Below are 17,821 nucleotides of genomic sequence, written 5' to 3'. Positions count from 1 at the left end.
GAGCCAATTCTAAATTCGCCATGTCCAATGCGTGTACTGTAATAAGCCTCATAATAAGCAACAGTTATATCGTCCTGACAAACAGGTATATTTCAATCTAAAGTTAGACCACATTAGCCACCATCATTAAGATGTATGAGGGTCGGAATCTCACAGTTTTGCCTAGTCATTTTGGAACAAATCGTAAGCTTACTATCATATGGGATTTGTGATGGATTCAGGACTTCCTAGAACGGAGAACTCGACTCGTTCTTCCTAAAGCGATGAAACCGAAAGGCGTAAAGGTGTAGAGGGGAGTTAGCGGATAAAGTTTTGTTAAGGAACCCGTCTTCGGAAATCAGATCACTTTCATATCTCCCGCTTCACGGTATGTACACAAACTCAGAAGACAGGGTCGCCGTCACGGTCCAGTTTGTGACTGCCCCCCCCCCCTCGCCCCAACATGCTTCGTATGTCCTCCATTGCACTTGCAACCTACGTCCTCTATCATTTGCTGTATGTATTCCAAACCCTGTCTTCCTCTACAGTTTTTGCCCTCTACAGCTCCCTCTAGCACTATGGTAGTGATTCCCAGATGCCTTAACAGATGTCCTATCATCCTGTCCCATCTCCTTATCAGTGTTATCCATATATTCCTTTCCTCTCCGATTCTGCGATCAGTCCACCTAATTTTAAACATTCGTCTGTAGCACCACATCTCAAATGCTTCGATTCTCTTCTGTTTCGGTTTTCCCACAGTCCATGTCTCACTACCTTACAATGTACTCCAGACATACATTCTGAGAAATTTCTTTCTCAAATTAAGGCCGATATTAGTAGACTTCTCTTGGCCAGGAATGCCCTTTTTGCCATTGCTAGTCTGCTTTTGATGTGCTTGCTCCGTCCGTCACTCGTTATTTTACAGCCTAGGTAGCAGAATTCCTTAAAGTCATCTACTTCGTGACCATCGATCCTGATATTAAGTTTCTCGCTGTTCTCATTTCTACTACATCTTATTACCTTCGTCTTTCTTCGATTTACTCTTAATCCATAATGTGTACTCATTAGACTGTTCATTCCGTTCAGGAGATCAAATAATTATTCTCCACTTTCTTTCAGGACAGCAATGTCATCAGGGAATCGTATCATTGATACCTTTCACCTTGAATTTTAATTCCACTCTTGAACTTTTCTCTTATTTCCATCGTAGCTTCCTCGATGTACAGATTGAACAGTAGGGGCGAAAGGCTATATCCTTGCCTTACGCCCTTTCTAAAACGAGCACTTCGTCCTTGATCATCCACTCTTATTCATTCACGACATAATCATATAAGCTGTCAACACATGCCCGTACGACCGTGTCCTGCACGGAAGATGGCATTCTGGTCAACGAGCAACCACGCCAACGATGACGTCAGGGCACCTGTCAAACTGGATATTGTTTGCCGGGTACTCTCACATCCACACTGGCTGTCTATGGTCACAGACGGTGCAGTATGGCACAGAGAAGATGGTTACCAGGCTCTCTGCGGTGGAGGGCCATTGGAAACAGGACATTCACAAATTGATATGGACCGATGGCTTTAACAAGAATTTTTGTGTTGTTTTTCGGATGTGGCGACAGTTTATAGAGAGCAAAACTGTATCCCGAAGACCAGGGCGTGGCCGACCACGTGCAAAATTAGAAAGAGAGAATTGTTATTTGGTTGTACGGGCACGACGGTACCGTAACTAGCATCTGACCTCGCAGCATGCACTGGACGTGTTGTAGCGAGGCAAACGGTGTACAGAAAGCTTAGGGAGAGTGGTCTTCATTGTCGGAGGCCTTCTGTATGTGTACCTCTGACGTGTCTTCACAGAAAGGAATTTGTAGAATGGAGACGTCAATGTGCCACCTGGGCCGTCGAACAGTGGGCCCGATTTGGTCTGGACAGTGATTTTCGACGGATTCGCTACTGGAGGGACCGTGGAACACGATTTCGAGATCCAACCATTGTGGAAAGAGACTGATATCGAGGATGATCCCTAATGGTGTGGGCAGCCATTATGTTGACCACTCGAACACCTCTTCGTGAATCTGTACGACTAAATTTGCAAGGTTTAACTGCTGTCAGGTATCATGACGAAATCTTGGAACCTCGTGAGCTGGAAGACAATGCTCGACCTCATAAACAACGCGTGGTTGACGTTTTCTTTTAAACGTAACATTTCTCTGTATGTATGTATGTATAAACGTCTGAAGATGAACAGAACATGTTCGAAACGCGTCGTATTATTTTAGATTAAACATAAAATAAAAAAGCGACTGATAGCAGAAATTAGAAATACGAGTCAATAATTATTCCACACGCATAGTGTGACCTGCTCGCTCTCCCGATTTTAACTCCACAGTGCATGTCTGGGATGCACCAGCGACACAGGTAGCATCACGTCAGCACCCACCAACCACTCTCAAAGATTTGCGAGCAGCACTGCTGGAAGAACGGGCGTTATTGCCTCAATATGAGATTGATGACATCATTCACAGCGTGCCCCATCGTTTGTCAAGGCCTGTATTGCTGCCAGAGGCGGTCAAGACGCCATACTGAGCGCATTAACCTGTTATCCGAAAGTTTGTGTAAATCGGTTAAGTTGGAGAACACGAAGAACATCTTTATCTACCGTTATGCATGTTGCAAACGTTTACGTTCTGTATTCTCTACAGGGTGTTACAAAAAGGTACGGCCAAACGTTCAGGGAACATTCCTCACACACAAATAAAGAAAAGATGTTATGTGGACATGTGTCCGGAAACGCTTAATTTCCATGTTAGAGCTCATTTTAGTTTCGTCAGTATGTACTGTACTTCCTCGATTCACCACCAGTTCGCCCAACTGAAAGAAGGTAATGTTGACTTCGGTGCTTGTGCTGACTTGCCACTCATTGCTCTACAGTACTAGCATCAAGCACATCAGTACGTAGCATCAACAGGCTAGTGTTCATCACGAACGTGGTTTTGCAGTCAGTGGAATGTTTACAAATGCGGAGTTGGCAGATGCCCATTTGATGTATGGATTAGCATGGAGCAATAGCCGTGGCGCGGTACGTTTGTATCGAGACAGATTTCCAGAACGAAGGTGTCCCGACAGGAAGACGTTCGAAGCAATTGATCGGCGTCTTAGGAAGCACGGAACATTCTAGCCTATGACTCGCGACCGAGGAAGACCTAGAACGACGAAGATACCTGCAATGGACTAGGCAATTCTTCGTGCAGTTGACGATAACCCTAATGTCAGCGTCAGAGAAGTTGCTGCTGTACAAGGTAACGTTGACCACGTCACTGTATGGAGAGTGCAGCTGATTGGCCTCCAAGGGTACACTTCTGCGAATGGTTCATCCAACAGTGTGTCAATCCTCATTTCAGTGCAAATGTTCTCTTTACGGATGAGGCTTCATTCCAACGTGATCAAATTGTAAATTTTCACAATCAACATGTGTGGGCTGACGAGAATCCGCACGCAATTGTGCAATCACGTCATCAACACAGATTTTCTGTGAACGTTTGGGCAGGCATTGTTGGTGATGTCTTGATTGGGCCCCATGATCTTCCACCTACGCTCAATGGAGAACGTTATCATGATTTCATACGGGATACTCCACCTGTGCTGCTAGAACATGTGCCTTTACAAGTACGACACAACATGTGGTTCATGCACGATGGAGCTCCTGCACAATTCAGTCGAAGTGTTCGTACGCTTCTCAACAACAGATTCGGTGACCGATGGATTGGTAGAGGCGGACAAGTCCATCGCCTCCACGCTCTCCTGACCTCAACCCTCTTGACTTTCATTTATGGGGGCATTTGAAAGCTCTTGTCTACGCAACCCCGGTACCAAATGTAGAGACTCTTCATGCTCTTATTGTGGACGGGTGTGATACAATACGCCATTCTCCAGGGCTGCATCAGCGCATCAGGGTTTCCATGCGATGGAGGGTGGATGCATGTATCCTCGCTAACGGAGGAAACTTTGAACATTTCCTGTAACAAAATGTTTGAAGTCATGCTGGTACGTTCTGCTGCTGTGTGTTTCCATTCCATGATTAATGTGATTTGAAGAGAAGTAATAAAATGAGCTCTAACATGGAAAGTAAGCGTTTCCGAACACATGTCCGCATAACATATTTTCTTTCTTTGTGTGTGAGGAATGTTTCCCGAAAGTTTGGCCGTACCTTTTTGTAACACCCTGTATATTGTTTCTACTTTGCTATCATCTGATTATGGTGTTTTGTGGTAAAATAAACGCAACCTTGCAATATTTCGGTTTGTCGCTTCAATTTTGGACACCACGATAAATACAAATTCTTCAAAAAAATTCAAATTTCAAATGTGTGTGAAAACTTATGGGACTTAACTGCTAAGGTCATCAGTCCCTAAACTTACACACTACTTAACCTAAATTATCATAGGGACAAACACACACACCCATGCCCGAGGGAGGACTCGAACCTCCGCCAGGACCAGCCGCATAGTCCATGACTGCAGCGCCTTAGACCTCTCGGCTAATCCCACGCGGCAGAAATTCTTCCAATCCACATGTGGCATACGCCAATCTTGTGCTTAACAGTATCGGTTAGAAACAGTCTTGGTTGCAATTTTAGTTCTTTATTTTTTAACTAAGCGCTTCGCCTTATATAGGCATCTTCAGGTTTTCTTAATTTGGTATTTCTTAGAAGGATCCTTTAGTCAGTGTAGCCAAAGGGCATCGTCGAATATATCAGGCCAACATCGCATTCGTTAAACTCGGTAAAAACTTTTCTAGAATGAAATTTTCACTCTACAGCGGAGCGTGCGCTGATATCAAACTTCCTGGCAGATTAAAACTGTGTGCCGGACCGAGATTCGAACTCGGGACCTTAGCCTTTCGCGGGCAAGTGCTCTACCAACTGAGCTACCCAAGGACGACTCACGCCCCGTCCTCAAAAACTTTTCTAGATGGACGCCAGTGAGCCCCAATCTTATTCTGTTACTCGCTCCTGTGAACGGGAACGCGTTATGCAGATCTTGGTGTCACTCGCGTCCATCTAGAAAAGTTTTTTACGAGTTTAACAAATACGATGTTGGCCTGATATATTCGACGATGGCCTTTGGCTACACTGACTAATGGATCCTTCTAAGAAATACCAAATTAAGATAACCTGAAGATGCCTAAATAAAGCGAAACACGTAGTTGAAAAATAAAAAACTAAAATTGCAAGCAAGACTGTTTTTAACCAATACGAGGATAAATTACACTTTTGGAAAAGCGGTGCGTCACGATCTCCGTACAGATACCGTTCGGCAATGTTGAAGCGTGTGGTGCGAGCGGAGAGCGCGTACCTCGTGTAGAGGGTGCGGAGGGCGCTGGGGACAGCAGCTCCGCGCGCCGCCTTGTTGCGCTCGACGGCGGTCCGCACGAGCGCCACGTCCATGTGCTCGTCCTCCACGTCCTCAGGGAGCCGGCGCTGGCCGGAGCCCTGCTGCTCCGGGGGCGGCGCCGTCGTCAGCGCCCACCCGCCCCCGCGGCCGTGGCCCGCGGAGGCCTCCGGCAGCAGCGAGTTGGTGCTGCCCGTGGCTGTCCGGTGCGCGACCGCCGCCGCCTTGGAGGGCAGCTTCTTGCCGAAGCTGAGGAAGGGCAGCAGGTGGTCCTCCGGGACGTCGCTCAGCGGCCGGAAGTGGTTGTACAGCGAGTCGGACATGGTGAGCGCCGACGCCGCGGGCAGCATCGGGTGGAAAGGCGGCGAAGACGGCGGCGACAGCGCCGTGTCCGAGGGCCGCCGCCTCTTGTGGGCCGCCTCCACCGCCTTCGTCGTCTCCTCATCGCTGTCGGCAACCTTGAACGGACGCCTCTTTCGCGAGCCGGCCGCCCGCTGCTCGCCCTGCGCCGCTCCTTCCACACTCGGCGCTGCAGACGAGGCGGCTTCCGTCGACTTCTGCGGCGTCACTACTGTCGTCGCCTCTTGCGTCGGTGCGGCAGTCGAGGATCGCACGCCTCTCACGGACTCCGTATCCTTACTTTCAGCACTGGAAATAGCTTGCCCCGGCCTCCTCTTCCGCACAAGTTTCCGTTCGTCAGAAACCCTCCCGCCACCGGGTCCGTCCCTTTTCGCACCTCTCCTCTCCTCCGAGGAATCGTCACCGCCACTGTCACTATCGTCGTCGTCATCGTCGTCGGAGTGTGACGCCTCCTTGGACGGTCGCCTCTTCCGCTGCTTCGTCGCCTCGTCCTCTTCGCTGCTGTTCCTGGAGCTGTTGGCCGACGACGCCCTGCGGTCCAGTACTGTGTAGGGCGGCCGCCGCCCGCGGAGGACGTACCGTGGTGACGTCGACACCTCCTTATTCTCGCCGCCGCTATCTTTTTCCTCCTTACCAGGCGGCTTCGTAGTATCCTCCTCCGGTGGTGGCAACTGTAACATTTAATAGTCAAATACAATATTTCATGTCCAACGCAATGCTGATCACTAATGCTGTGTCCGAAGGGAGAAAGGAGACACAGTCATACACAGAGGGCGCCACACGGCGAGGCCAAGTTCCAGAGAAACGCAACATACACTACTGGCCATTAAAATTGCTACACCAAGAAGAAATGCAGATGATAAACGGATATTCATTGGACAAATATTTTATACTAGAACTGACATATGATTACATTTTCACGCAATTTGGGTGCATAGATCCTGAGAAATCAGTACACAGAACAACCACCTCTGGCCGTAATAACGGCCTTGGTATGCCTGGGCATTGAGTCAAACAGAGCTTGAATGGTGCGTACAGGTACAGCTACCCATGCAGCTTCAACACGATACCACAGTTCATCAAGAGTAGTGACTGGCGTATTGTGACGAGCCAGTTGCTCGGCCACCATTGACCAGACGTTTTCAGTTCGTGAGAGATCTGGAGAATTTGCTGGCCAGGGCAGCAGTCGAACATTTTCTGTATCCCGAAAGGTCCGTACAGGATCTGCAACATGCGGTCGTGCATTATCCTGCTGAAATGTAGGGTTGCGCAGGGATCGAATTAAGGGTAGAGCCACGGGTCGTAACACATCTGAAATGTAACGTCCACTGTTCAAAGTGCCGTCAATGCGAACAAGAGGTGACCGAGTCGCTTCCAATGTGCGTTCACCGCGATGTCGCCAAACACGGATGCGACCATCGTGATGCTGTAAACAGAACCTCGATTCATCCGAAAAAATGACGTTTTGCCATTCGTGCACCTAGGTGATGCAGCGTCAAGGCTAACCGCAGCCATGGTCTCCGAGCTGATAGTTCATGCTGCTGCAAACGTCGTCGAACTGTTCGTGCAGATGGTTGTTGTCTTGCAAACGTCCCCATCTGTTGTCTCAGGGATCGAGACGTGGATGCACGATCCTTTACAGCCATGCGGATAAGATGGCTGTCATCTCGACTGCTACTGATACGAGGGTGTTGGGATCCAGCACGGCGTTCCGTATTACCTGGAACCCACTGATTCCATATTCTGCTAACAGTCATTGGATCTCGACCAACGCGAGCAGCAATTTCGCGATACGATAAACACCAATCGCGATAGGCTACAATCCGACCTTTATCAAAGTCGGAAACGTGATAGTACGCATTTCTCCCCCTTCCACGAGGCGTCACAACAACGTTTCACCAGGCAACGCCGGTCAACTGCTGTTTGCGTAACAGAAATCGACTGGAAACTTTGCTCATGTCAGCACGTTGTAGGTGTTGCCACCGTCGCCAACCTTGTGTGAATGCTCTGAAAAGATAATCATTTGCACATCACAGCATCCTCTTCCAGTCGGTTAAATTTCGCGTCTGTAGCCCGTCATCTTCGTGGTGTAGCAATTATAATGGCCAGTAGTGTATTATCCTCAGACACGGTAGGGGACGCATACTACCCGATCTATGTTATAGTTCCGCCTTACGTCGTCCAAATAGTTTCCACGTGGAAACGCGGATATTACCGCAGCCACGGACAGGCCCAAACAGCGTGTATGAACGGTTTATTCGACAACATCCACATCGTGCCTCAAGACAGCCTAAGGATTCATCTAGACTTCGCCCTGAAGACCCTAAATGGACAATATACATGTAACACACTCAAGCGCCAAAGAAACTGCTATAGGCATCCGTATTCGAATACAGATATGTAAACAAGTAAAATACGGCGCTGCGGTCAGCAAAGCCTATATACAGGACAACAAGTGTCTGGTGCAGTTGTTAGATCAGTTAATGCTGCTACAGTGGCAGGTTATCAAGATTTAAGTGAGTTTGAAGGTGGGGTTATAGTCGGCGCACGACCAATGGGACACAGCATCTCCGAGGTAGGGATGTGTGGATTTTCCCTTACGATCATTTCACGAGTGCTCCGTGAATATCAGGAATTTGACAAAACATCAAATCTCCCGACATCTCTGAGGCGGGAAAAAGATCCTGCAAGAACGGGACCAACGACGACCGAAGAGAATCATTCAAAGTGACAGAAGTGTAACCCTTCTGCAAATTTCTGCAGATTTCAATGCTGGGCCAACAACCATTCAAAACATCATCGATATGAGCTTTCGGAGCCGAAGGCCCACTCGTGTACCTTTGCACGACACAAAGCTTTGCGCTTCGCCTGGGCCCATCAACACCGACATTGGACTGTTGACGACTCGAAACATGTTGCCTGGTCGGACGAGTCTCGTTTGAAGTTCTATCGAGCGGATGGACTTATACGTATATGGAGGCGTCATGAATCCATGGATCCTGCATGTCAGCAGGGAACTGTTCAAGCTGGTGGAGGCTCTTTAATGGTGTGGGGCGTGTGCAGTTAAGGTGATAAGTCTAGATACGACTCTGACAGGTGAACGTACGTAGGCATCTTGTCTGATCACCTGTATCCATTCACGTCGAATGTGCAATCCTATGGACTTGGGCAATTCCAGCAGGTCAATGCGACACCCCACACGTCCAGAATTACTACAGAGTGGCTCCAGGAACACTCTTCTGAGTTTAAACATTTCTGCTGGCCACCAAACTCCTCAAACACGAATATTATTGAGCATATTTGGGATACGTTGTAACCTGCTGTTCAGAAGAGATCTCCATCCCCTCGTACTCTTGCGGATTTATGGACAGCTCTGCAGAATTCATGGTGTGAATTCCCTCCAGTACCACTTCAGACAGGCAAGTCCATGCCACGTCATGTTGCACCACTTCTGCTTGCTCGCGTGGGCCCTACATGATATTAGGCAGGTGTACGAGTTTCTTTGGATCTTCAGCGTATAAATCGTCGGTTACTTGATTCATGACTAAACCAGTGTTCAAAGACTGATCAGTGCAAGTGAACACTGTACAACATCTACATACATACTCCATTCTTTGGATCTTCAGCGTATAAATCGTCGGTTACTTGATTCATGACTAAACCAGTGTTCAAAGACTGATCAGTGTAAGAGAACACTGTACAACATCTACATACATACTCCACAAGCGATCGCACTCTGCATGGCAGAGGGTACCTTGTACGACTACAAGTAATTTCCTTTCGTGTTACACTGCCAAACACAGCGAGGCTAAAATGACTGTCTATATGCCTCCATACGACCCCTAATTTCTCTTATTTGATCTTCGTGGTCCATACGCGAAATGTACGTTGGTGGCAGTAGAATCGTTCTCCGTTCAACTAAAAATGCCGGCTCTCTACGTTTTCTGAATACCGTTTCATGAAAAGAAAGTCGTCTTTCCTCCAGGAATTCCCATTTGGTTTCACGAAGCTTCTCTAACACTCGCGTCTTGATCGAACCTACCGGTAACAAACCTTTCAGCTTGCCTGTGCTTCGATGACCTGCGTGTGACCAGACGCAGCTGTTCACCATGCCGCCATCTTTAGCCAAATGGTGCTCATAATCTGAAGGCGGCCGATTACACGTGCCGAAACCTGTCATTTTTATAAACGAGATATTCTACCGTATTGACTGTCTTTACTAATTGATTCAAGGATATGACAGGAACGATCATTCGAAGCACAAAATCTAGTAAACATGGTGTCTAAAATGTATACCTTAAGAGCTAAGATCACTTTATCAATAGAAAAGTAGTGATTCGCAGTAGCGAAGATGAACAAGAGCTTAAACCTCTTAAGGTATGAATTTTATTAGTGGCCATGTTTATCAACATCCTAGGTATCACACACTGCAGCCATTCACGTTGGGGGGCCCTCATTCTCCAGTATTTGATGAAAGAAAAAATCAAAAAACTGCGTGACACTCAACAGCGTTAAAAAAGAGTGCTATTACATACTCTGTCTGTGTGGTGTAATGGACAAAAACTGAGTGATCGGATCAACGATGAACTTGAACATGTATCATGGAAGTTCCGCCCCGAACAAATGCAACGAACAATAACGAGCAAAATGTGATCAGCGAAAGCAAAATGGACAGAGGTAAAGGATTCACATGTGGGAGATTGTGAGTGCGAATCTCGTTACGTGCATTAATTCTTTTTCATTTCTAAATATCTATCGAAATGACTTTGATCATAATTTTTATTCAGTTAATCGATTTAAACACAAAATTTTAGTTCCATTGCTTTGTCGCATCATTTTAACAATAATATCAACTTCTTCATTTGGTCTCATTTTTCTTCCTATCATTCTCTTTTCATTTGAAATCTGGAAAGTGTTTTTAATTAATTTTATGTATTCATTTCTTTTTATCTTATTTTGTTTTATCATCCTATTTTTTCGTCCATGTTACTGCACTCCTTTTTATCTATTCCTAATTTTTCTTGAATTTCGTTTTAGTTCTACGTTATTTTTTTCACAGTGTAACAGGAATTTAGGTTACGTTTCGAACGTTTGTATGATGATTACCGTGCAAAAAAATTTGCATATCTTGTAACGAAAAATACATTTTTCACACCTTACACAGTCAACATAAATAGTTTATTTCCTCTTTTGTTTTTTAACTGATTGATTGGAATTTTCAAACAACTGAGTCCTATAATAGATAAATATAATTAAATTCACCTTCACAAAAATACCGCGTGGAAAAAGAATGCTGTGAAGAATAATGAAATAAATGTAAGAGTTTATACGGTGATTAAAATTATGTGACAAAGGAATGGAAATAATAAATTACATCTAAATAATCAACTGAATGAAAATAATTATCACAGTCTTTTCGATAACTTCCCGTACGTGAAGCACTTAAGCTATCCATTACACCACGCACCCAGTTTATGAAAAAGTACATTTTTAACGCTATTAAGCATAACCCACAGTTCCGAAAAAATTTTTCGCCAGCTACTCGCAAACGATGGTTCACCAGGGTGAATGGTAGCAGGTATACCTGGTATTTTAGCCTACATCACTGTATATTTGGTTTAAAAAAATCGATGCCACCACCGGGAACCTCTCCATGTGCGTGTTGAAACAAGCTGTCTCAGTGAGCCGTGTGTCGACTCATATCGACGTCTGGGTGACGTAAGGCGGAAGCATAACACAGTGCGTGTTGTGTGCGCCCTCTATGGAGTATGACAGTACCTATGTGGCCTCTCTGGTGACTGGCCTCGCCGTGTGGCGGTCATTCTAGTGTGGCGTTCTTTTTTATCTTCTGGTGGACAAAGTGTGGCGTTCTTTTGTATCTTCTGGTGGGCACAGAAACAAACTAGAACACTGTTTAGGTGAACGGCGGCAGATACGATATGCCACTACTCCTTTTGCCTACTGTCCTATCACAAACAGAATCATAAAATTAATTTTCGTTATTATTTATTTTGCACGAAAAAATATTTCAAAACCATCAAACAACAGCTGCTGATAAAATAATTCTTTATTTACTACTTGTTTCACCATCTCACCACATTCGCGTATTACAAAATTGTCTCCTTCTTCCGACGAGCTACGATATGAACTCCTTCTAGGACAGGGACATCTGTGTACAAACTCACAGGTATCTCATTCGGTCCAGTTGCATATATTCCGTTGAGTGACTTCAGTTAACTTTTTGTATTTTGTGATCACTTCCCTCAATATTTGCCATTTCGGTTTCTCTTGCGATAGGTGTAAATACACAAGAAGGTCAGACATCATTTGACTTGACAATTACGGATTAGTGACTGGAATCAGTCAAAATCGTTGGATATCTAGGAGTACCTGTCCAGAGCGATTTAACATAGAACGGCCACAAATCTTGCTGTGGCGCGGAATCGCCGGATGAGCTTTATCTGATATCGTGTACGAGAAGTTCGCTTAAAAACTCTTAATCGCTCGTTTCATCAGTATTGTTTGACGGGTAGGGAACCAAGATGGATCAACTGGTGGAGAACAATCAAAGAAACAGCTGCGCGACTCCTCAAGATATTTGCATAGGGAGAGTGAGTTCAACACAGATGAATGGGAGGCGCTGCGAGCGAGATGGTGTGTTGCAAGAAGCAACTGCATTTGACGGCAAGTACCTCTCAGCACGTGCAACGACTCCGCGCACCGACTCCACACGTCACCAATGGAGTTACATAGTCGTCTGAAGATGATCTTCCTGCTGTACCGACACAGCCGAACAAGACACAGCCAGGGCAAAAGCACCTCAGGCGCAAAGATGCAAGCTGGTGCCAGTGCCATAACTCGCAACCAACACCACGGGCGGCGCTGAGGATGAAGATACCGACTTCGCCTCGGCCAACCGCCGGCCGACTACTATCCACCAGCGACCGAACGACAACGGACAGAAGCCTACTCGGAAGACAGAAGAGCAGCTGTAGCCCGCTTGGTTATACACTCCTGGAAATTGAAATAAGAACACCGTGAATTCATTGTCCCAGGAAGGGGAAACTTTATTGACACATTCCTGGGGTCAGATACATCACATGATCACACTGACAGAACCACAGGCACATAGACACAGGCAACAGAGCATGCACAATGTCGGCACTAGTACAGTGTATATCCACCTTTCGCAGCAATGCAGCCTGCTATTCTCCCATGGAGACGATCGTAGAGATGCTGGATGTAGTCCTGTGGAACGGCTTGCCATGCCATTTCCACCTGGCGCCTCAGTTGGACCAGCGTTCGTGCTGGACGTGCAGACCGCGTGATACGACGCTTCATCCAGTCCCAAACATGCTCAATGGGGGACAGATCCGGAGATCTTGCTGGCCAGGGTAGTTGACTTACACCTTCTAGAGCACGTTGGGTGGCACGGGATACATGCGGACGTGCATTGTCCTGTTGGAACAGCAAGTTCCCTTGCCGGTCTAGGAATGGTAGAACGATGGATTCGATGACGGTTTGGATGTACCGTGCACTATTCAGTGGTGTACGGCCAGTGTAGGAGATCGCTCCCCACACCATGATGCCGGGTGTTGGCCCTGTGTGCCTCGGTCGTATGCAGTCCTGATTGTGGCGCTCACCTGCACGGCGCCAAACACGCATACGACCATCATTGGCACCAAGGCAGAAGCGACTCTCATCGCTGAAGACGACACGTCTCCATTCGTCCCTCCATTCACGCCTGTCGCGACACCACTGGAGGCGGGCTGCACGATGTTGGGGCGTGAGCGGAAGACGGCCTAACGGTGTGCGGGACCGTAGCCCAGCTTCATGGAGACGGTTGCGAATGGTCCTCGCCGATACCCCAGGAGCAACAGTGTCCCTAATTTGCTGGGAAGTGGCGGTGCGGTCCCCTACGGCACTGCGTAGGATCCTACGGTCTTGGCGTGCATCCGTGCGTCGCTGCGGTCCGGTCCCAGGTCGACGGGCACGTGCACCTTCCGCCGACCACTGGCGACAACATCGATGTACTGTGGAGACCTCACGCCCCACGTGTTGAGCAATTCGGCGGTACGTCGACCCGGCCTCCCGCATGCCCACTATACGCCCTCGCTCAAAGTCCGTCAACTGCACATACGGTTCACGTCCACGCTGTCGCGGCATGCTACCAGTGTTAAAGACTGCGATGGAGCTCCGTATGCCACGGCAAACTGGCTGACACTGACGGCGGCGGTGCACAAATGCTGCGCAGCTAGCGCCATTCGACGGCCAACACCGCGGTTCCTGGTGTGTCCCCTGTGCCGTGCGTGTGATCATTGCTTGTACAGCCCTCTCGCAGTGTCCGGAGCAAGTATGGTGGGTCTGACACACCGGTGTCAATGTGTTCTTTTTTCCATTTCCAGGAGTGTAGATCATCATCCAGCGCTGACTTAGACAGGGAACGTCGTTAAGTGAACTCTTAGAAGTGAGCAGACAGTTATTCAAATTGCACTTGCTATGGACTGTGAAGTTTACCTATGATTACTTGCACTTAGCCATTGAGGGCCTTTTTTGTTTTATATTACAATCAGTGTTGGAGACTCATATTTCACTAGTTAAAGCCTTTTAACTGATTTGTGTGACTTTATTACTAATCTGTTGGAGCGTTGTAGAACCCTCGTTCTGCTATCGTGTTACCAGACCCTGGGGCATAGCTATGTAATAGTGGCAGGGAGAAACTGTCTTAGCGGTGTACTGCACCAGGAGCCGTTTCACGAACTCACAAACTCGGTCTACCATACCAACAGTGGCAACTCGACCTCCACAGAACTAACGACGAGGGCTTTAGGAAACTGGCGACGAGGGTTTACAAAACTCCGTATGACTGAAACCGGTTAGCGGAAAAATAACACACCCTTTGCGGTCAAGACTGATCGTGTTTTGTTAAATTACGATAAAAAAATCCTGTTGTTCCAGCTATGACTTAGAAAATTATTAAATATCCTCTATGAGCCAGATCGCTGGTCGATCATCAGCGATCGGCTTGTTATCTTTGGCGCGTCTCCGGGCATGAGCATCTTTGCGTTTTCGGCTGGGGCGCGCGGGACGGCGAGAGGCAGTCGTTTTGGGGCGGCCGGTGAGACTGGCGGAGTTGTGGCTCGGGTGTAAGCACATGTGTGGTGTCTGTTACGCTGGGCCTGTTTGCTAATCGTGAAACTCCTGCGGCGGTTACCGGTTGCCTGGAAGGCATTTCATATAAACTATCCCAAGCCTCGCAATGAGCGGGAAGTCCGGAGTTAGTGTTGGCCTAGATGTTTGTACAAATTGAGGTGCCTGTGTGAGAAGCACGGCGTGGGCCTGTTGATTGCTTCGTCCTTCTGGCAGCCACCGCAAGCGGATGTTCGGCCGGAATGTCTACAGTTTGTGGTGAGCATAGTGTGAACAAGTTCTCGTAGGATGTGCTCCCAGCCTGTGTTATTTGTGGGTGCCGACCCCTTGTCTCTATCTGCTTCCGGGTGTCCCGTAAGATTTCACACCAAAACTGTGTTTTTGTGGCATTCTGTGTTTCTGGCTCAGCCTCCGCCTAGAAAGGTTCGATTGGACACCTTTTGGAATTCCTTAATGCTGTAATTTAAACATATTAAAAAAATTGTTCTTTCAGAATAAGCGCCTGTTTCTTTGGGACACTGCAGTTCAAACTGGAGTGACGTAATGCTAATGAGTATTTATTCGTCAAATGTAGTGTATTTCATGTCTTGCAGTTTTCTGGGGCACGCAGCTGTGTTATTGAACTCATTCTCTCGGGTGAATGACTGATCCCCACTTCAGTGCATTCTTTTGCGTAATATTGTAAGGTTTTTTTGGATATTTGTCAGTGGGGTGTATTGATTCAGTTTTGTTTTTCTCCTTCTTTTAAATTACGCAGAATTGTTCAGTTTATCTGGTTATTGGCTTAACTTGCGCATCACACCCTACATCAACTGATACTGAAAATTGATTTTCTTATTGCTGTTTAATGTCAGACAGATTCAAATGTAACTTCATTTATGTTATTTGAAATAAATGCGTTGGATTGACCTTAATGAATTATGTGCAATCGAAGTAAGGGACCCAGTCCTTCATTAGTGCTTAACGGTGGCGTGTGGTTCGGGTTGTGAGCCCCGTGCTCGGTCCACTCTAGTACTCTCTACGATTCTAGGTTAAACATTGAACTTTAAATTCTCCGTCGGCACCTCATTTGCTTTACACAATTTCGAGCATCATTCAGAGGAAATAAAATATTTCTGTAATCTATTCTATTGCTTATTTCCAGACAAAACACTTCACAAAACGTTTGACCAGAGTTCTTACAACTTTTATTTTTATTTTCAAGTTCGTTCAGAAAGCGTGTTAACATATTTAATGTCAATTCTGTTATTATTAAGAGAATCAACAACAAGAGAAAGAAGTTTCACTATATGCCGAGATTTGAAATTTCATTTCTCATAGTTAGCAGCAGCTGTTCGGGAAATATTTCTATTTTCCCTCAAATCAGTAATTAAGTTTTTCTTAACCACCGGAATTACTTTCGAGCAATTTTGTTTCCAAAAGTACACCTAACGCTGTTCAATCTGATACCCTTTTTCTAGACTTCCCACTCTTCGTTTGGATATGAAAATTCGGACATAAATCAATTGCGTAATTTCTGAGAGAGGGCGGTGGGGGTGGGGGGGTGGGGGGGGGAGTTCTCTCCGCTCAGAACATTTGACCAAAAAGAAAGAAAAATTGTTACCGCCAATTCCTGTTCCCTCGTACCACTACCAAATTCAACGGGCAGGGTAGAAACATGAAGCAATGCAGGCTTCGCGACGCGCAGTGCAGTGAACTGTTTTTCAAAGAGTGGATGTACACTACTGGCCATTAAAATTGGTACACCATGAAGATGACGTGCTACAGACGCGAAATTTAACCGACAGGAAGAAGATGCTGTGATATGCAAATGATTAGCTTTTCAGAGCATTCACACAAGGTTGGCCCGGTGGCGACACCTGCAACGTGCTGACATGAGGAAAGTTTCCGAACGATTTCACATACACAAACAGCAGTTGACCGGCGTTGCCTGGTGAAACGTTGTTGTGAACGCCTGGTGAAACGTTGTTGTGATGCCTCATGTAAGGAGATGTTTCCAACTTTGATAAACGTCGGATTGTAGCCTATCGCGATTGCGGTTTATCGTATCGCGACATTGCTACTCGCATTGGTCGGGATCCAATGACTGTTAGCAGAATATGGAATCGGTTGGTTCAGGAGTGTAATACGGAACGCCGTGCTGCATCCCAACGGCCTCGTATCACTTGCAGTCGAGATGACAGGCATCTTATCCGCATGGCTGTGACGGATCGTGCAGCCACGACTCCATCCCTGAGTCAACAGATGGGGACGTTTTTAAGACTACAACCATCTGCACGAACAGTTCGACGACGTTTGCAGCAGCACGGACTATCAACTCGGAGACCATGCCAGCGGTTACCCTTGACGCTGCATCACAAGACAGGAGCGCATGCGATGGTGTACTCAACGACGAACCTGGGCGCACGAATGCAAAACGTCATTTTTTCGGATGAATCCAGGTTCTGTTTACAGTATCATCACGGTCGCATCCGTGTTTCGCAACATCGCGGTGAACGCACATTGGAAGCGTGTATTCGTCATCGCCATACTGGCGTATCACCCGGCGTGATGGTATGGGGTGCCATTGGTTACCCGTCTCGGTCAACTCTTGTTCGCACTGACGGCACTTTGAACAGTGCACGTTGCATTTCAGATGTGTTACGACCCGTGGCGCTACCCTTCATTCGATCCCTACGAAACCCTACATTTCAGCAGGGTAATGCACGACCGCATGTTGCAGATCCTTTACGGGTCTTTCTGGATACAGAAAATGTTCGACTGCTGCCCTGGCCAGCACATTCTCCAGATCTCTCACCAATTGAAATCCTCTGGTCAATGGTGGCCGAGCAACTGGCTCGTCACAACACGCCAGTCACTACTCTTGATGAACTGTGGTATCGTGTTGAAGCTGCATGGGCAGCTGTCCCTGTACACGCCATCCAAGCTCTGTTTGACTAA

General features: G+C 47.0%; 1 protein-coding gene across 1 annotated transcript in view; it reads right to left on the bottom strand.

Annotated features, from left to right (window-relative positions):
• LOC124712365 (mucin-5AC-like) overlaps positions 1-17,821 on the bottom strand; it is a 400,134-nt gene that overhangs the window by 54,800 nt on the left and 327,513 nt on the right. The window contains 1 exon segment of the mRNA XM_047242660.1: positions 5,336-6,402. Coding sequence (XP_047098616.1) covers positions 5,336-6,402 — 1,067 coding nt within the window.

The sequence above is a fragment of the Schistocerca piceifrons genome, chromosome 8 (genome assembly GCF_021461385.2).
Source record: "Schistocerca piceifrons isolate TAMUIC-IGC-003096 chromosome 8, iqSchPice1.1, whole genome shotgun sequence".
NCBI classification, from domain to species: domain Eukaryota; kingdom Metazoa; phylum Arthropoda; class Insecta; order Orthoptera; family Acrididae; genus Schistocerca; species Schistocerca piceifrons.
The sequence above is the reverse complement of the archived record's forward strand: the minus strand, read 5'-3'. Positions and strand labels throughout refer to the sequence as shown.